The 22,281-nt window shown below is 41.1% G+C and overlaps 1 protein-coding gene across 1 annotated transcript in view; it reads right to left on the bottom strand.

Annotated features, from left to right (window-relative positions):
• The window catches only part of drosha (ribonuclease 3 drosha), a 575,197-nt gene that overhangs the window by 183,293 nt on the left and 369,623 nt on the right, over positions 1–22,281 (bottom strand). Inside the window, exon 15 of the mRNA XM_080286434.1 lies at positions 20,528–20,705. Coding sequence (XP_080142560.1) covers positions 20,528–20,705 — 178 coding nt within the window. The remainder of the gene's footprint in view (positions 1–20,527; positions 20,706–22,281) is intronic.

Genomic DNA, 22,281 nt, shown 5'->3' on the forward strand with positions numbered 1-22,281 from the left:
TTCCCTGCTGTACCCTTTCAAGAACTTCACCCTCCAAACTTCCATCCTTACTCATCACAGTACCCAAATACTTAAACGTACTCACATTTTCCAATTCCTCACCATCCAACCTCGCTGTACATTCACTAACTTCACCTCTCTCAAAGACCATCACTTTACTCTTCCCTACATTCACCTTTAGGTTCCGTTTCTTACACACTCTCTCAAACTCATCCACCAAGCCTTGCAGCTCCCCTTCGTCTTCACTCAACAACACAGTATCATCTGCAAACAACAGTACAGGGAGTTTCCAGACACTATCCTCTCTCACCAGGGCCACTCCAACATCCACTACCCTACCTTGTACCTCTTTTATTACCCCATCCATGTACAGATTGAACAACCATGGAGACATGACACATCCCTGTTTCAAACCAACTTTCAAAGAGAAAAATTCACTTAGTTCACCATTCACACGCACTGCAGCCTTCGCACCATCGTAGATACTCTTCACTGCATTCAACAACTTCCCATCTACTCCATATATTCTTAACACTTTCCACAATCCTTGTCTATCTACCCTGTCATACGCTTTCTCCAAATCCATGAAAGCCGCATACAACTTCTTTCCCTTCTCTAGAAACATTTCCACTAAAGATCTAAGAATGAATATCTGATCTACACAACCTCTTCCCTTCCTAAAGCCTCCCTGTTCTTCTCCAACTAATTTCTCTGTTCTTTCTCTAACTCTGTCTATAAGTATCCTACCATACACTTTTCCTATTATACTAAGAAGACAAATGCCCCTATGATTACCACACACTTCTTTTTCCCCTTTTCCTTTGTACAAGGGAATAATTATACCTGACTTCCAATCCTCCGGGACTCTACCTTCCTCCCAGGCCAATCTGCACATCTTCCACATCCATTCTACTACTATCTCTCCCCCATGCTTCAGCATTTCACCACACACTCCATCAATTCCTGGGGCTTTCCCAGATTTAACTTTCTTCATTGCTTCCACAACTTCTATCCTACTGATTTCTTCCTGTCTTCTCACCTCCCTCCTTCTCCCAGCCATTCCCCAGCCACTTATACTCGCATTACTTCCATCCTGTATGTTCGACAATTCCTTAAAGTGTTCTCTCCATCTGCTCACTTTTTCTCCCTTCTCCACTAGTAATCTACCGTTTTTATCTTTCACTCCCCTGCTAACTTCACTTCCACCCTGTCTTACTCTTTTCACTTCTCTCCAGAACATTTTCTTACAGTCCCTCCACTTTACACTCAAATTCCTTCCAAATTCCTCATCCACTCTCTTCTTACTCTCTCTTACTAATCTTTTCACCTCTCTCTTTCTTTCCACATATAACTCTCTCTTCCGACTCTCAACTTCTTCCACGCCCCTATTTCTCATCCATTCATTGTATGCTTTCTTCTTTTGTGCCACAGCCTGTTTCACCTCTTCAGTCCACCACGCTGTTCCTTGCACCCTCCTCCGTCTTCTCTTCCTTCCACACACCACATCACATGCTGCACATATTTCTTCTGTAAATATCTTACACACACCTTCCACGTCTCCCATCTGCTCCAATTCATATTTGCCCAATCGTTCCTCCACTTCTCTCTTATACTCTGCCTTTTTCTCATCCTCTTGTAACCTTTCCACTCTCCTTGCAACTACTCCTTCCTCTCGACTTTCCCTTCTTCTATTCCTCCATCTTACTTGCATCCTAATTCTGGCCACCACCAAGTAGTGGTCAGAAAGTCCACTCCCCCAACCTCTATACACTCTTGCATCCTTTACACATCTTCGCATCCTTTCATCCACACACACATAATCAATCATTGCCTTCCTTTCATTCAGTTCACCACCCACCCTTCTCATCACTCGCCATGTATACCTGTGGATCATTTTGTGCCTGAAGAGGGTATTGGCTATCACCAACCCCCTCCCAGCACAAATGTCCACTAACGCACTCCCATTCTCATCTATCTCAGCAGGCACACCCCACTCACCAACTATTCCATCCACCTTCACATTACCAACTTTACCATTCATATCACCAATCAAAAACACTCTCTCATTCCTTCCAAACTTTTCCATGCACACTTCCACATTTGTCCAGAACTCTTCTCTCACTCTTCTAGCAAGATCTTGCGTTGGCGCATACACACACACAATCGCCCACATTTGTATTCCAACTTTCAACTTTACCCACACAATCCTTGACCCAACTGATCCATACTGTCTTATGCTCTTCTTCCATCTTTTACTCACAACTATACATACTCCTTCCTTTGGCCTCTCATTCTCACCTACTCCTGCACATATACCCCATCGATATTCCCATTCTCTCACACTTTCTCCTCTCCATTTTGTTTCAGTTATTCCACATATATATACATATATATATATATATACATACACACACACACACACACACACACATATATATATATATATATATATATATATAAATATATATATATACTCAATCCTTCAGTTACACATGGTTGAGTAACACGTTTTTGTTCTAACGCGGTCAGCATAATGAGACAAGTCATGTCAACACGTGGAAAAACTCGAGCTCACGCGGGAAGTCAGCTGGCCTGGGGACGAAATTTGAAAGTTGCGCGCTATGACGTCACCCTCTAAACTCTGGGTAAACGTGTAGTGGGTGGTATGCGGGATGATGAGATAGTGATTTTGGGAGGGGACTTAAATGGTCATGTAGGTGAAGCAGCACAAGATTATGAAGGAGTGCATGGGGGATGTGCATATGGTCTAAGAAATGCAGAAGGGGAAAGGATACTCGAGTTAGGGGAGGCAACGGACATGATTGTGTGCAACACATATTTTAGGAAAAGAGACAGTAGGTTAATTACGTATGAGTCTGGGGGAAATAGAAGTCAGATAGATTATTTTCTGGTTAGGAGGGCTGATAGGAGGTTAGTGAGGGATGTTAAAGTTACAGGAAGTGAGGAGTGTGTGCAGCAGCACAAACTATTGATTTGTGATATGGTGCTTAAAGAACAAGTGATGAAAAAGAGGACTTATGTACCTAGGAGGAAAATATGGAAGCTGAAAAACCAAGTAGTAAGGGATGCCTTCTATAGCGAGTTGAGGAGAGTGGTGGCTGAACAGGGAGCTGTAGACAGAGGCATTAATGAACAGTACAGAGCCCTCAAGAACAACTTCTTGAGAGTTACTGATGTAACATGCGGCTGGACAAGAGGACCACCAAGACATAAAGTAACTTGGTGGTGGGATGAGGGTGTAGAAGCTGCAATTAAGGAGAAAAGAAGGCTTTTCCGGGAATGGAAGAAGGGTGGTAGCAAAGAGGAATATTTGGCTGCCAAGCGTAGGGCTAGGAGAGAGGTATACAGGGCAAAGTCTGAGTCACAGAGACAATTACTTGATAACCTAAATTATGGGGAAAGGATAAATATATTTAGGGTGGCAGGTCAGGTGAAGAGGGATAATCGGGATATCATAGGTGAGCAGTGTGTGAAGAATGATGAAGGAAGGGTAGTGGTGAACAGTGAGGATATGAAAGATGCATGGAGAGAGCAATATAACCGGTTGTTGAATGAGGAGTCTGACTGGGACAAGGAAGGTTTGGAGCCAGCAGATCCAGTGTCTGGCCCTTGGCCTTTGATTGATACTGCTACTGTGAGTGAGGCAATAGGCAGGATGAGGGTGGGGAAGGCAGCAGGTGTGTCTGGGTTGACTGCCGAAATGTTGAAGGCCTCAGGCGATATAGGGGTGAGTTTAGTCACTGACCTGATAAATAGGATTATTTATAAGTGTGTTGTCCCAGATGATTGGCTGAAGAGTGTAATTGTAAATGTGTATAAAGGGAAGGGTGATGCCCTGGAAAGAGGAAATTATAGAGGTATAAAGCTTTTAGATCAGATAATGAAGGTAATGGAGAGAGTTTTAGAAGGTATGATTAGAGAAAGAATGAATATTGATGAGATGCAGTTTGGGTTTATGCCAGGTAGGGGGACCACTGATGCCATATTCATTGTTCGACAGCTTCAGGAAAATTATATTGGTAGGAGAAGGGATCTTTATTTTGTTTTTGTTGATTTGGAAAAGGCCTTTGACAGAGTCCCTAGAGAGGTGGTGAAGTGGGCAATGAGAAAGCTTGGCTTGGAGGAGTGGCTGGTTAGGGTGGTTATGGCCATGTATGTGGGTGCTCACACCCAGGTGAGAGTGAATGGAGATTTGAGTGATGAGTTTTCCGTGAATGTTGGTGTGCATCAGGGGTCAGTCTTGAGTCCCATGTTGTTTATCATGGTACTTGAAGCCCTTTCACGTGACTTTAGAAACGGACTCCCGTGGGAGTTGTTGTATGCTGATGATTTGGTGTTGATTGCAGAGAATGAAAGGGAGGCAGAGGAAAGGTTTAGGAAGTGGAGAGATGGTATGGGGCAAAAGTATCTAGGGTTGGTGGCGGTACTGCCAAAGACGAGGGAGAGTGGCCATGTGCAGTTTGCCACAAGGGTGTGGGAAGTAATTCCATCTTGTGCGGTGTGTGTGATAAATGGGTGCATAAGAGATGTAGTGGTATCAGAGGTAGACTGAGAGATAATGCTGATTTTATGTGTACGGAGTGCCGGGGTGAGCAGGTGGAGATCGTCAGACGTGAAAGGATTGAACTTGCTGGTGAATCTCTTGAGTGGGTGGAAGAGTTTTGTTATTTGGGAGACATGTTGTGTGCTGGAGGTGGGGCTGGAGCTAGCTCTGTGGCTAGGGTGAGAAGTGGTTGGAAGAAGTTCAGGGAGCTCTTGCCTCTCCTGACATTGAGAGGGCTCTCCCTACGTGCTAAGGGGTCTTTGTATGCAGCATGTGTTAGGAGTGTAATGCTGTATGGCAGTGAGACCTGGGCAGTGAAGGAGGAAGACATTCGCCGGCTCAGACGTACAGAAATGACAATGATTAGGTGGATGTGCAGTGCGTCCCTGCTTCCAAGGCCTGGAGGGGCTGGGTTTACAATGGAAGAGTTGAGAGGTAGGATAGGACTGGAGTGTATTGGTGTTGTGATGAGGAGAGGTAGATTGAGGTGGTTTGGACATGTGGAGAGGATGGGGGATGATATTTGGGTGAGGAAGGTGAGAAGTGTTAATATTGGGGGTGAGGTTATGAGGGGTAGACCGAGAAAGACATGGGACGAGGTCATTAAGTGTGACCTTAGGGTTAAGGGACTGAACAGGGAGGCTGCAATGGATCGTGCAGCGTGGAGAGCCGCCATTAGGTGACCAAGGCCGACACATGCAAGCATGTTGGAGCCTTTAAAAACGAAACGAAACGAAACGACATTTCCTCGGGGCATATTTCCATTCTGTATGGGTATTTATCTCAGTACCACAGCCAGCCACCTCAGCCAAACAGCCCTAGTGAGATGGGATAGGTTAAGTTGCTGAAATTTTGCCTGGGAAGCGCAGTGGACATATTTTCGTGAAAAACCTATGGTTAGTTTTGAAACGACTGGGCAAGCGTTGTTCCTGGCTGAAGGTTCCTGGTGGTTTTTATGAATACGCATACAGAATGGAAATATGTTTCCTGGGCAAACTCAAGGCCGAACGGTTTGACAAAATTTATGGGGTTCGGCAATTTCAGGGGACAAAATGGAACGACAATGTATGCTAATCAGAAAAAAAAAAAAAAAAATCCTTGCGTTCTCATAAGTTAGAGTTCAGTTCCACATTCTACGTTTGATTTCATGCTTCCCAACACAGTTTGGACCAACTGGGCATATGGTTATGGATCCTTTCTCGTGCCTCACCTAGTTCTACCCCACACTCATAATGGGTTTTGCAGTTTTAGGGAACGAAATGGAACGAAAATGTTTGCTAATTAGAAAAAAATACTTTCGTCTATGTGTTCTTGTTAGTGTTCAGTTCCACATTTTTCGTTTGGTTTCGTGCTTCCCAACACATTTAGGACCGACTGAGCATATGGCTATCAAGTCATTTCTCGCATCTCACAGACTCTACCTCACAGTCATATGGGTTTTGAGTTTTAGGAGATGAAACTGAACGAAAATGTTTTGCTGATCACACACACACACACACACACAAAATACTTCCATCCACGTGCTCGTGTAAGTGAGCATTCAGTTCCACATTCTTCGTTCTTCTTCTTTCTGATAGTCTTATGTTTGTTGGATTACTTCTGGGAGGTAAATACGCGTTTCATGCTAAATCTGTTTCCCCCGTTGTTTTATGCTGTGTTCCGCTGTCAACTTGTTTGACATGTCAGGGTTATGGCGAAATTAGGGCCTGTCCTAACCTAAGTGTTTAAACTTGACCTAACCTAGCTTAACTATACCTAACCTAGCATCCAGTTGGGAGACGAATTCACCTTTGAGTACATCAAGACAATCATGTTATGGCTTAAGGAACGTGATGATAAAAAGTGGGAAATTTTTCAGCAGGAAAAGGTAATTTACCACCCTGAAAATAGTCAGAAAAATACAGAAAACAAACTGAAGGAATATGAACTGAATTGGTAAGGTTCTTCCACTGCTTTAAGTAATGCGTACATTTACCAAAATGGCAAAAAAAAAAAAAAACATAGCATAAAAGAAAGCACCATTAGAACGATTTGGAAGGACCGGGAGAAGATAAAGATCGTGCGTAGGAAGTGATGCAATCCTGGCAGCTATGAAGGTTTATATGCTGTCCTGAAACTGACTGAGAAGCTTATAAGGTGTTATGTGGAGGGTCAGAGAAAGCAAACTCTCAATTTTACCCCTTTTTACCATCTTACCCCACGTACTTTATCTCCATCTATACGCACCATCAGGTAAAACACTGAAAGAGATATACCTCTTGTAATTAAAAACATCTATCTATCTATCTATCAATTGCCAGACGCCTCAATCCCGTTTAGGGTGGCCACAAACAAATCGCCTCCAAGTCGCCCTGTCCCCCGCCATTTCACTGCCCTGCTCCCAACTCACACCCCCCTCTCTCATATACTTCTCCACCCCATCCCTCCATCTCATCCTCGGCCTCCCCTCCCTCTTCCCCCCTCCACCTCACTCACATACACTCTCTTCGTCAGTCTTTCACCCTCCATCCTCTCCACATGGCCAAACCACCTCAGTGTGTTCCTCATAACGCTTCCTATCACATCCACATCCACACCACAACGCTCCTTTATATCCTCATTCGTCAGCCTGTCTCTCCACGTGACTCCACAGGCTCCTCTTAAATAACTCATTTCCACTGCTCTCACTCTTGACTTGTGTCCTTCCAACAATGTCCAAGCTTCACTTCCGTACGTTAGAGTTGGTATCACAATACTGTCATGTAGTAACTTTTTCACTTCCATGCTCACTTCCCTGTTTCTTATCACTGCTTTCAAAGAACCAGCAACCTTTCTTCCCTGCTGTACCCTTTCAAGCACTTCACCCTCCAAACCTCCATCCTTACTCATCACACTACCCAAATATTTAAACGTACTCACATTTTCCAATTCCTCACCATCCAACCTCGCTGTACTTTCACTAACTTCACCTCTCTCAAAGACCATCACTTTACTCTTCCCTACATTCACCTTTAGGTTCCGTTTCTTACACACTCTCTCAAACTCATCCACCAAGCCTTGCAGCTCCCCTTCGTCTTCACTCAACAACACAGTATCATCTGCAAACAACAGTACAGGGAGTTTCCAAACACTATCCTCTCTCACCAGGGCCACTCCAACATCCACTACCCTACCTTGTACCTCTTTTATTACCCCATCCATGTACAGATTGAACAACCATGGAGACATGACACATCCCTGTTTCAAACCAACTTTCAAAGAGAAAAATTCACTTAGTTCACCATCCACATGCACTGCAGCCTTCGCACCATCGTACATACTCTTCTCAGCATTCAACAACTTCCCATCTACTCCATATATTCTTAACACTTTCCACAATCCTTGTCTATCCACCCTGTCATATGCTTTCTCCAAATCCATGAAAGCCGCATACAACTTCTTTCCCTTCTCTAGAAACTTTTCCACTAAAGATCTAAGAATGAATATCTGATCTACACAACCTCTTCCCTTCCTAAAGCCTCCCTGTTCTTCTCCAACTAATTTCTCTGTTCTTTCTCTAACTCTGTCTATAAGTATCCTACCATACACTTTTCCTATTACACTAAGAAGACAAATGCCCCTATGATTACCACACACTTCTTTTTCCCCTTTTCCTTTGTACAAGGGAATAATTATACCTGACTTCCAATCCTCCGGGACTCTACCTTCCTCCCAGGCCAATCTGCACATCTTCCACATCCATTCTACTACTATCTCTCCCCCATGCTTCAGCATTTCACACACACTCCATCAATTCCTGGGGCTTTCCCAGATTTAACTTTCTTCATTGCTTCCACAACTTCTATCCTACTGATTTCTTCCTGTCTTCTCACCTCCCTCCTTCTCCCAGCCATTCCCCAGCCACTTATTAGTGGTATTAAAAATGGCATTAACAAAAACGGAAGTTGGACTGGGTAAACACCACCTCCACTAAGTACCCTTTTGTTGATGCTAGCTCCACGGTATTTTACTCCCACCCCCCAACCCCAATATTGTTGTCAAAGTTTCGCCTTTTCGTATCATGTGGCCTTCGGGAGAGACGTTAGGCCGTATAGTTAGACTAAAATTTACGGGTCTGGCTGTTTTAGGGAACAAAATGGAGCGAAAGTGTTTGCAAACCAGAAAAAAGGTACTCTTGCATCCATGTGTTCTCCTGAGTTAGCGTTCCGTTTCACATTCTTCGTTCGGTATTGCTCTTCCCAACACATTACTCTTTGTTCGGTATCGCTCTTCCCAACACATTTCAAACTGATTGAGAAGTTTAGCCGTATGTTTAGTCTATCAGAAATGCGTTGGGAAACCCGATATCAAACGAAAAATGTGAATGAACGCTAACTCATGAGAACACACAGATGAAAGCAATTTTTTCTTGTTAGCACAAATTTTCGTTCTATTTCATACTCTAAAACTGCCAGACCCATAAATTTCTGTCTAACCATATGGCCTAAGGTCTCTCCTAAAAGACACATGATATGAGAGAAGGCGAAACTTTGACAACAACATTGAGGTTGGGGGATGGGAGGAAAATACCGGGGAGCTACGTATCAACAAAAGGGTACCCAGCCCAACTTTTGTGTTTGTTAATGCTATTTTTAATACCATTGATGTTTTTAATTACTACAGTTATATCTCTTTCAATGTTTTACCTGTTGGTGGGTGCAAATGGAGGTAATTTACGTGGGGTTAGGTGGTAAGAAAGGGTAAATGTGAGAGTTTTAGAAAGCTGAGAGAACACACTGTACCATTATACATGTAAACATATTGTCTGAGTGACGCGGATTTGGTTACCACAGTCCTTGTCCAGTCCCTATTGCCCGCGGTACTCACGGTTTGACTGTATATATATATATATATATATATATATATACACAACATATATATATATATATATATATATATATATATATATATATATATACAGTAAAAGTCCCATTATTCGGCATCTATGGGACCAGGATCATGCCGAGATGTTGGATTTACTGAATAATCAAAAACCTACCCACTCAGTACCTTAAATATATTGGTGAACACTGTCATCACCACTTATGGTATTACAACTGTTTGGAGAGAGTATACTGTACAATACTGCAATCAATACAGTACTGTACCTGAACCTGAAATATATATACAGTATATATAAATTAGTGAACATTTACAAGTGTAATGACACAGTAGGCATACAAGTCAGATAACACCTCCTGGATGGCCGAAATGTTACATGATATTACCTACCAGCTCAGTACATCACTTGTATTGGTGAACTCATCAGTACTTATGTTATTACAAATATGTTTGGAGTGAGTGCTGTATACAATATTTTTTCCAAGCACAAAATAAAATAGTCTGAAAATTGCATAAAATAAAGTGAAGGAATATGAATTGGTAAGGTCTTTCTGATGAAAGTTAATCGTACATTTAGCATTCATTCTTTCCTTCGTTTTTTTTGTTTACATGTGAAAGGGAGAGTATTGATGGAAACAGTAATGTATTCCATTAACCCCTTAATAACCTCCGGCATTGAACAACCCATTACAGTAATAAACTGTGAACAGTTATGGGAAGGGAACGAAGGTCACTGGCATGTTTACACGACTCTACGATACTATTCCAAGCAGTCAGAGGGTCAGTTAATCTCAGATGTTTTCGCCCATTTGGTAAATGCACAGTAACTTTGTGACTTCTCCTGTGAATCATAGCATGGGTTTAGGAAACTAAATAACACATTGTTAGGTGCGCCAGATGATTATCTTCACATCTTTAAGAAAATGGAAGAAATTTAATCCCTCTGAGCATGTAGAGTAAGTTTCTTCCATTCTTCTATCAATTTGTTTTTCTTAAAGACGTGAAGATAATCATCTGGCTCACCTAGCAATGTTATTTAGCTTTCCAAACCCATGCTATGATTCGCTATGAGTCACGGAAAAACTTATAAAGTTACGGGGCATTTACCAAATGGGCGAAAACATCAGAGATTAACCGACCGCCTGACTGCTTGGAATCTTAGCATAGAGTCGTGTAAACGTACCAGTGACCTTCGTTCCCTCCCCATAATTGTTCAATTTTCTTTATAGCTCACACTGACTTGATATCAATGACATCGGTACTGTAAAGGGTTGTTCAGTGCCAGAGGTTATTAAGGGGTTAATGGGATATATTACTGTTTGCATCAGTACTCTCTTTCACATTAAACACAAAAACGAACAGAAGAATGAGCGCTTAATGTACGTTTAACCTTCATCAGAGAGACCTTAGCAGTTCATATTCCTCCAGTTTATTTTTAAGTATTTTTCTGACTTTAGGTTAGGTTAGGTATGGTTAAATTATTAGGTACAGTTAAACTCGGTTAGATTAGGTTTAGTTAAACAGGACAGTCCCTTCCTCCATTATGCTGAGGAATAAAAATACTAGAGCTGTCACAGCCGTACAGCTAAAAACAATGGGGAAACTAATTTAACAAGCACCATTATTTATGGGTAATGCATTACAGTATCAGTGGTTCATGGGCTACACAATTACCAGTAAATGACACTTTCAGGAATGTGTCAAGAATGAATGAATTTCAAGAATTAGCGAGGGGGCTTGGAATGTAACCCTCGCTAATTTGGAGGGGGTGGTTACTGTACTGTATGATACTATCCAATATTGTAATCAATATAATACTATACCTGAGTCTGAAAAAATATAGAAATTAGTGAACATACAGAAGTGTAATGAAACATTAGGCCTACAAGTCACAGATAACACTTCCTGGACTGCTGAGATGATTCCGGACATCTGCCGAACAATCAAAGATTTTCGTAAATGGGACTATTTCTCAAAACTGCCGAAATGTCGGATCTACCGAATAATCAGCTGCCGAATAATGGGACTTTTACTGTATATATATATATATATATATATATATAGGTGAGCAGTGTGTGAAGAATGATGAAGGAAGGGTAGTGGTGAACAGTGAGGATATTAAAGATGCATGGAGATAGCATTATAACCGGTTGTTGAATGAGGAGTTTGACTGGGACAAGGAAGGTTTGGAGCCAGCAGATCCAGTGTCTGGCCCTTGGCCTTTGATTGATACTGCTACTGTGAGTGAGGCAATAGGCAGGATGAGGGTGGGGAAGGCAGCAGGTGTGTCTGGGTTGACTTCCGAAATATTGAAGGCCTCAGGCGATATAGGAGTGAGTTTAGTCACTGACCTGATAAACAGGATTATTTATGAGTGTGTTGTCCCAGATGATTGGCTGAAGAGTGTAATTGTAAATGTGTATAAAGGGAAGGGTGATGCCCTGGAAAGAGGAAATTATAGAGGTATAAAGCTTTTTGATCAGATAATGAAGGTAATCGAGAGAGTATTAGAAGGTATGATTAGAGAAAGAAAGAATACTGATGAGATGCAGCTTGGGTTTATGCCAGGTAGGGGGACCACTGATGCTATATTCATTGTTTGACAGCTTCAGGAAAAATTGGTAGGAGAAGGGATATTTATTTTGTTTTTGTTGATTTGGAAAAGGCCTTTGACAGAGTCCCTAGAGAGGTGGTGAAGTGGGCAATGAGAAAGCTTGGCTTGGAGGAGTGGCTGGTTAGGGTGGTTATGGCCATGTATGTGGGTGTTCACACCCAGGTGAAAGTGAATGGAGATTTGAGTGATGAGTTTTCCGTGAATGTTGGTGTGCATCAGGGGTCAGTCTTGAGTCCCATGTTGTTTATCATGGTACTTGAAGCCCTTTCACGTGACTTTAGAAACGGACTCCTGTGGGAGTTGTTGTATGCTGATGATTTGGTGTTGATTGCAGAGAATGAAAGGGAGGCGGAGGAAAGGTTTAGGAAGTGGAGAGATGGTATGGGGCAAAAGGGTTTAAGGGTAAATGCAGATAAAACAAAAGTGATGATATCTAGGGTTGGTGGCGGTGCTGTCAAAGACGAGGGAGAGTGGCCATGTGCAGTTTGCCACAAGGGTGTGGGAAGTAATTCCATCTTGTGCGGTGTGTGTGATAAATGGGTGCATAAGTGACGTAGTGGTATCAGAGGTAGACTGCAAGATAATGCTGATTTTATGTGTACGGCGTGCCGGGGTGAGCAGGTGGAGATTGTCAGACGTGAAAGGATTGAACTTGCTGGTGAATCTCTTGAGTGTGTGGAAGAATTTTATTATTTGGGAGACATGTTATGTGCTGGAGGTGGGGCTGGAGCTAGCTCTGTGGCTAGGGTGAGAAGTGGTTGGAAGAAGTTCAGGGAGCTCTTGCCTCTCCTGACATTGAGAGGGCTCTCCCTACGTGCTAAGGGGTCTTTGAATGCAGCATGTGTTAGGAGTATAATGCTGTATGGCAGTGAGACCTGGGCAGTGAAGAAGGAAGATATTCGCCGGCTCAGACGTACAGAAATGACAGTGATTGGGTGGATGTGCAGTGCGTCCCCACATCCAAGGCCTGGAGGGGCTGGGTTTACAATGGAAGAGTTGAGAGGTAGGATGGGACTGGAGTGTATTGGTGTTGTGATGAGGAGAGGTAGATTGAGGTGGTTTGGACATGTGGAGAGGAGGGGGGATGATAATTGGGTGAGGAAGGTGAGAAGTGTTAATATTGGGGGTGGGGTTATGAGGGGTAGACCGAGAAAGACATGGGACGAGGTCATTAAGTGTGACCTTAGGGTTAAGGGACTGAACAGGGAGGCTGCAATGGATCATGCAGCGTGGAGAGCCACCATTAGGTGACCAAGGCCGACACATGCAAGCATGTTGAAGCCTTTAAAAACGAAACAAAACGAATGAAGCCTCTGTGGTACAGTGGTAGAGTGCGCGTTTCGTACACGGGTGGGCCAGGATTCACGCCCCGCCAGGGTAATAAACTTTGGGAGTGTTCACCTGGCCACGTACTGCATTGGCGGACATCAGGGGTGCTGTGGTTGAACCAGTGTCGTTTACTGTAAAGTATGCTTGCACCCAGTCGGCTTGCGCGGGCTCGATTACACTTGGTTCAAAGACTACACACACATCCAAAGCCACTCCAACACTACAATTACACTTACAAGCCCTTCTCACCCTACATACAATCTCTACCAGACAGCCTAAGCCACTTGGTAGAGATACATTGGCTGTATCGTCCCGACTTCGGTCGGGATAGGCCGGTCCTGAAGTGGATACTCAATCGGCTGATGATGATAATATATATATATATATATATATATATATGTATATATATATATATATATATTTATATATATATATATATATATATATATATATATAGTACCCTCGCGTCCAACACGCGTTAGTCCAGCATGATTCGGGTCCAGCACGGAGAGCAATTAATTAGTATTATTTAATACGATTTAATTACTGCAACACGAGTGTGTTAGCATAACACTGACGGAGCTCCGAGAAGTGGGCGGAATCCGCAGAGTTCGCCTCTAGCATGATCACCCCTGGTCCAACATGGTCATACTGGACGTTTCTGTGACGCTGACAGCCAATCAAAACTTCCAATCAAGTTGCCTCCCCTGCCCGCTATCGTGATGAGATCGTGATGCCGCCCAATGAAAAACGCTTCTGCTCACGTGATGTTTTGTTTAAATTTCTTCCGCCACAGCACCACTCAGTCGCATAATTGCATTGGAAGGTGCTTTTTTCTTGCTGCATTTTCTGCCCTTGTTACCGCATTTTACCCTGCTCAAGATGCCTAGGAAGCCTTCTGAGAACCCCATGAAGCGGTGGCACCTCCCTCAGGCCACCAAGCTAGAAATCATCGAGAGGAAGAAGAAAGGGGAGAGGAATGTGGACATTGCCAGGGCCTACGACATGAAAGAAGCCAGTGTGAGGACCATAATAAAAAACCAAGACAAGGAAGAGAGAAGAGTGCTAGGACAGGCAGAAGCAGGACCTTCCATGGCTGTGGACGAAGATAGTGATTCTGAGTGTGATTTCGAAGGATTTATGAGGGAGGTTTGATTTCGAAGGATTTATGAGGGAGGTTGAGGAGGAGCAACAGCCATTACCCGCTAGTGACGCAAGCAGCCATCCTTCGGGGACCCAGTAGGACTAACTACAGCCTCGGATACCACCTTCCATTCCCAGCAAGCCCACCAACATTATCCTAAAAGGTTAGTTATCATTCATAGCACAGTACCATTTATTATAATTACAATAGTACCAATATATGTATAGGTATATGGTAGGTATTTAGGGTGACTTTTCCGAGGGTTGCTGACATAATTCATTTTTCCCCATAAGCTCTGTTGTTAGTCCAACACGTTTTTGGTCCAACACGTGACCCATGCATGACAATATTACCGTGCTGGATGCGAGGGTACTGTATATATATATACAGTATATATATATATATATATACAGTATATATATATATATATATATATATATATATATATATATATATATATATATATATATACAGTATATATACAGTATATATATATATATATATATATATATATATATACAGAATATATATATATATATATATATATATATATATATATATACAGTATATATATACAGTATATATATATATATATATATATATATATATATATATATATATATATATATACAGTATATATATATATATATATACAGTATATATATATATATATATATATATATATATCAATCATCATTTCCTGTGGCACCCCACGGGATGCAGAGGGTCTCAATGAACTCTCTCCACCAATATTTGTCTCTTGCCATCTCCTTCAGGTCCTACCAACACTCCTCTCCTGCTTCTTTTTTCATTGTCCTCAACCAGGTTTCCCTCGGCCTACCTCTACCTCTTCTTCCTCTAGCAATCCACTCTGGCACATCCTGTATTAAACAACCTTCTTTTCTGTATATGTGCCCCAGCCACTTCCAGCGAGAGAGTCTCACATATTCATTAACTGGTTCCACTCTCGTAATATCCCTTACTCTTTCATTTGTAACTCTGTCTTGCCACTTTACCCCAAGAATCCTTCTCAGTATTTTATTCTCAAATCCTAATACTTTCTGATCTGTTGCAATTGTACTGTACCATGACTCACGCCCGGAAATTAAAATGGGTCTAACCATGGACTTGTAAATTTTCACTTTAGTATGTACCGAAAGCATATTATTATTCCAAACAGATTTCAACATTCCAACAGCTCGCCAAGCCTGTCTAATCCTCTCCTCAATTTCATTGTTTAATGATCCATTAGATGATACAATCGTTCCCAGATATTTAAAGTTTTCTACATTCTTCACCACATTATTCCCAATTACACAATCGGTTTGGTTCTCCACGTTCATATTAATAATTTCAGTCTTTCCACAATTCATTACCAATCCCACTTTTTCTCCTTCCTCCACCAGACAATCGAGCACCCTCTGCATCTCGTAAATACTTCCGCAAATCAGTACAATATCATCAGCATAGTCCAAATCCATCAGCTTCTTATTTTCTTTCCAGTTAATTCCCGCACCTGTTCTCCTTACAACGTTTTTCATAACATAATCCATAACGAAAACAAACAACAATGGCGAAAGAACTCCTCCTTGAATCACTCCTGACCTAACTTCAAATGGATCACTCAAAGAACCACCCACCATTACCTTACAAAAAGTACCTTCATGCAGGCTTCTAATAATATTTACAAACTTTTCTGGTATACCATAGAATCTCATAATTTTCAACATAGCTCCACGTGAAACACTATCAAACGCCTTTTCAAAATCCACAAAACACATGTTAAGTGGCATTTTCATCTCATTAGCTTGTTGCATTAGATGCCTTACAATAAAAATCTGATCATTACAACCTCGACCCTTTCTAAATCCCGCTTGTTCTTCTCTTAAAATTTTATCAATTACTGGCTCTATTCTGTTCAACAAGATTTTGGAAAAGACTTTTGCAACTACAGGTGTCAAAGTTATCCCCCTCCAATTGCCACACACACTTAAATCTCCCTTTTTTGGTATTTTTATAATCACTCCATTTTTCCACTCTTCTGGAATTCCACCATTATCCCAAGCCACATTAAAAAGTTTCAAAAGTGCATTCATCAACTCGTCATTTTCCACCTTAAGCATTTCAGGGAATATTCCATCCTCACCTGGAGCCCTAAAATTCTTTAACTCCTTTATAGATTTTGCTACCTCTTACAAAGTTATATCCCCTGTTTCTATCTGCAAATCTCTCTCAGCTGGCAAAATGTCCTCTTCAGCTGGGATTGGTCTATTTAGAACAGATTCAAAGTGCTCTTTCCATCTTCCTTTTATATCCAAATCTTTAGTCATCAAATTACCATTTCTATCTCGTACAGGTATTTCCTTCCTTCTCTTTTCACTCCCAGTTAACTCCTTTATGGCCTGATACACTGCTCTTGTGCTCTGACCGTCATTTTTACTTAATTTAATTTCTGTCTCTGTCGCCTTTTCATCATATAGTCTCCTCTTATCACGTCTAACGAGTCTTTTTACTTCAGAATGTAAACTCCAATACTTTGCTCCAAGTACTTCAACTACCTGGCCATCAACATGTTGTTCTTCACTTCTTAACTTAGCTTCTTTCCTTTTCTGAATTACATTCCATGTTTCATCTGACATCCACTTTTTCCTTCTCGCTTATCCCTTTTTCTTAATAGTAACCTTAGCACTCTCATGCAAAACCTCTTTTACCTCTCTCCACATTTGATTAATATCATTGTCTTCAGATTCCATCAAAGTCTGCAGGACTAGAAACTTGTTTCTACATTCGCACCGAAACTTTTCCCTCGTGCTCTCATCACTTCTCAGCTCATCAAAATCATAATTATTACCTCCTGTACAATTACCATTAACGTTTCTCTTAAGTTTTATTATAATCTTTGACACAACAAGTTGATGATCACTACCTATATCTGCCCCCTTCCTTACGCAAACATCTTGCAAATAACTCCTATGCCTTCTGCTAATTGCAATGTGGTCAATCTGGTTACAATATTTACCACATGGTGAAATCCAAGTAGTCTTATGTATTTTTCTATGCTCAAAGATAGTTCCACCAATTATAAGGTCATTTGCCAAACAAAAGCTTGCAAGTCGCACCCCATTTTCGTTTCTTATACCAACACCCTCCTTACCCATACGATCTTCAAAGCCATCCCTACTACTGCCAACAATCGCATTAAAATCACCAATGCAAACTAACACATCATGTCTTGCCACTCTATTCACTACATCCTGCAGCTTCTCATAAAAGTCATCCTTCATTTCATCAGCAGCCTCATTTGTCGTAGCGTACCCTACAACCATACTGATATTACCATGGTCAGATTTTAAGCGAGCATAAAGCAAGCGCTCATTAATTGGTTCAAACTCACATAGTGCCTTGCAAGCATCTCTACTCAGCAGTAAGCCTACTCCTTGGTAATGATTTCCATCACTCCTACCAGAAACCAACATAGTAATACCATCTTCCAAATTCATTTTATCAACTCCAAGCAACCTCGTTTCTGTCAGAGCACAAATATCCATCTTGTATTCCTTGAACACTGAAATAAGTTCTTCCATTTTACCAGCCTGATTGAGAGTTCGAACATTCCAGTTTCCTATTCTTAAGGTTCTTTTTGGATTTATGAACTTATTTTTACACCATGGGATTCTTAGCACCCCCTGCCCACTTAAGGGCTGCACGGAACTGAGGGCCATTGCTTCGTCACCAGAGTTCATATATACAATATATATATATATATATATATATATATATATATATATAAACACACACACACACACACACATATATATGTATATATATATATATATATATATATATATATATATATTTATATACACACACACACACATACAGTATATATATATCTGTAAACGTCCAATAATTCGGCAGCTGATTATTCAGTAGATCCGATATTTCGGCAGTTTTGAGAAATAGTCCCATTTATGAAAGTCTTGGATTGTTTGGCAGATATTCCGAATCATCTCGGCAGTCCACGAAGTGTTATCTGTGACTTGTAGGCCCACTGTGTCATTACACTTGTATGTATTCACTAACTTCTATATTTTTCAGATTCAGGCATGGTACTGTATTGATTACAGTATTGTACAGTATCTTATAGTACAGTAACCCCTCCCCCCCAATTAGCAAAGGTTACATTCCAGACCCCCAGGCTAATTCTTGAGTTCTGCTAATTCTTGACACCTTCACGAAAATGACCTTTACTGATAATTGCGCAGCCTATGAACCGCAGATACTGTAATGAATTACCCATAAATAAATGTTTCTTGTTATACAGTAATCCCCGTACTATCTGGACGCCCACTTTCCGGACACCCCACTTACCGGACATGTGGGCCTGGACCTTCGGAACCCAAAAATGGCCAATAAAAGAAAAAAATCACCCCAAAATCCAAATTTTTTCCCACCCCTAATTTGAAATTGCTGCATGGTGCTGAACAGCTGTTTACACATTTAACCAAGCCTAACCTAACCTACAGTTGGGAAACTGGGAAACAAAATCCATCTTTGAGTATGTAGAATTAGTTTCTTCCATTGCAGCAGAAATAATCATAGGTATGGCTTAATGGCTTAAACCCTCAATGGCCATGGGTTCAGTAATTTGCATGCACCCCTGGCCAACCCCAAAACAATTTTTTAAGAGCTCTAAAATCAATATATTTTTCTTAAAGATGTGAAGAGAGTCATCTGGTGCACCTAGCAATATGTTTTTTAGTTTCCCAAACCCATTCTATGAATAGCTATGATTCACGGAGGAACTGATAGAATTATGGTGCCTGCGCCACATGGGCGAAAACATCTCAGATTAAGCGACTGCCTGACTGCTTGGGAGGGTAATGTCGAATCGTGTAAACATACCAGTGACCTTCGTTCCCCTTCCATAATTGTTCACAGTTTTTTATAGCGTGTGCTAACTCGACATCGCTGACACTGGTACTATAAAGGGTTGTTCAATGCTGGAGGTTATTAAGGGGTTAATGGAATACATTACTGTTTACATCAATACTCTCTCTTTCACATATACACACAAAAATAAAAAAAAATGAATGAGCACTCAATGTACGTTTAACTTTCAGTAGAAAAACCTTACCAATGCATTTCATTTTCCTCCAGTTTATTTTCTGTATTCTTCCAACTACTTTTTTAGGAAGGAATTGCTAATCAGTGAAGTTGTTAGTTAGGAGTTCAGCTCTTATGGGATTCTACTGTATACAGGACTCTCTCCAAATACATCTGTAATAATGTAAATAGTGATGACAGTGTTCACTAGTACATATAAGGTACTGAGTGGGTAGGTTAATATTCTGTATCATCTCGGCAGTCCAGGAAGTGTTGCCTGTGGCTTGTTGAACTACTGTGTCATTACACTTATATATGTTCGCCAATTTCTGTATTTTTATTTTTAGGTGTTGTTCAGTATCATACGGTATACAGTACTCTCCCAAACACATTTATAATAATATAAGTAGTGATGACAGCACTCACCAATACATATAAGGTACTGTGTGGGTTGGTTTTTCAATTATTTGGCAAATCTGATTACCGGTATTGACCTGGCCCTATAGGTACCAAGTAATTGGACTTTTACTGTACCAGTATAAATGTTAGAGTTGGTGTCACAGTACCAGCAAACTTTCCTCCTTGTACCCTTTCAAGCAATCTAACCTCTGAACTTTCATCCTTACTCACTGCACTAGCCAAGTACTTAAATGAACTCATATTTTCCAGTTCCTTACCATCCAACATCACTGTGCATTCAATGACTTCATTTCTCTCAAAGACCACAATATTGCTCTTCTCTACATTCATCTTTAGGAGTAGTGTTTGCTGTAATTTCTCAGTTACCTGTACTACTGTCCTGTTTACTTCTTGGTTTCTGGTTCATGTAGTCTAATACAGTATATGAACATGCAGTAAATAACATACTTATTGCACTAGTAAATGACCAAAGAAAGCAAATACAGTTTACCTGTAAGTAGCCAGTCCACCTTCTTCAAGGCTAGGGAAGAGGTGGAAGAGGTGAATAGAGGTCAAAAACTCCACCACTGCATCTCCCAGAAACTCTAACCTCTCATTGTGGGTGATCTTACTCTCGGTTTCTAAGTTTCGTCCAAACCTCGACATTATATTTATCAAGGTGTTTATGCCTGTTGGGAAAATAAAGTATGCTTTTAATATAATGCTGTGTAACTGAAGCATAGCCTACTTTCATGCTTACATCTGTGATTAAAATACCTGGTGCTGGAGTGGGATATGCCTTCACATGGTGGCACTGATATGGTTAGGTAAGGTCAATGCTCAGTTATATCAATATCCCTCAACAACCTCCCTATCCCCTGATTGACGGAGAGTAGGCTTCAGGTGAAGGGAAACTTCATCCTGCAGTCCACCACATTCACACAGGCATCAGGTTAAGGATAACTTCAACCTGCAGCCCACCATATTCATGTCCAGATGAAACTGGGGCAACAACAACAACTGCATCATGTTCTCTACATAGGTAATCACTCAGAAAAAGCATCATCCTTGGCTGCAGCATCCCAACTCATGCAAAGCCTTCGGCTCTGGTAGCAGCATTTAGTACATATGTGTTTACACACATGCTCAAATACTGTATGTCTACTATAAATCAGTCAAATAACCACAGTCCAAAACATTCCACAATCAATATATGATTAACGTCTGTGTTTCTGGTAAAGAACTCCCTCATTATCAATGGGATTATTTTTTTTATAGTTTTGACTTTTTTTTTTTTTTTTTTTTAAGTGGAGCTTATTCATTATGCGTCAGCTGCTTTCAGCTCTACCCATTTCCATCTATACATCTCGCTCTCTGGTGGTAAATAACTAAATATTCTTGGTGTTTGTAGCTTCTCCAGAAAATGATAAAATGTTTGTGTAAATATGCACCAGGTGATGCCAGCAAGTCTTCTTTGTTACTGTAAATACTGTATGTGGCTAAGCAACTGCTTTTGATTCTACTCATTTCCATCTAACTTATGCAACTCACTTTCATTTTCAATAAATACTGTAACAAAATATTATTAGTGTCTGCTGCTCCTTCTGTGGAAAATAATAAAATGTTTACATGAATATGCAACAAGCAGTGGCAGCCTGTCATCTCTGTTACCATACGTACGCAGGCAGGCAACAGCTTTTGGTTATACTCATTTCCATCTAAGGGCGGAGTTATACTTGCAGAACAAACACTGCCAAACAAGCATTTGTGAATGTTCACTTACATGATCACATAGACCCCCGTGAGCATTCATTCATATTTTAGGACTTCCAAATTGGAAATACGTTTCAAAATTCCCACTGCAATCACCAACATACCAAGCGTCATGGGGAAAGAAGTAATTGCATATCCCTGAGCTCCTGAAGGAAAAGATGATATACCAACACCCGTTCAAACATTCATATAAGCTCAGTGAGGTTCGAATATGGTTGCTGGATGAACCATGCATGCCCACTACCGTCTTTACATTTGCTAGCATTTGTTACATGTTTCTTTGCCAAGGGTAACTTCACTATAACTTAGGCTGCTCACTTCCACTGTTAATATATAACAAAATACTGTACTCTGAATGTCTGCAGCTCCTTCTGTGGAAAATAATAAAATGTTAACATAAATACACACCAAGTAGTGCCGGCCTGTCTTCTGTTATCATTTGCATGTAGCTACTTGCCTGCTTTTGGCTCTACTCTTTTCCATCTACATGCC

The sequence above is a fragment of the Coenobita brevimanus genome, chromosome 111, assembly GCF_032717465.1.
Source record: "Coenobita brevimanus isolate Jiangsu-jjx chromosome 111, ASM3271746v2, whole genome shotgun sequence".
NCBI classification, from domain to species: domain Eukaryota; kingdom Metazoa; phylum Arthropoda; class Malacostraca; order Decapoda; family Coenobitidae; genus Coenobita; species Coenobita brevimanus.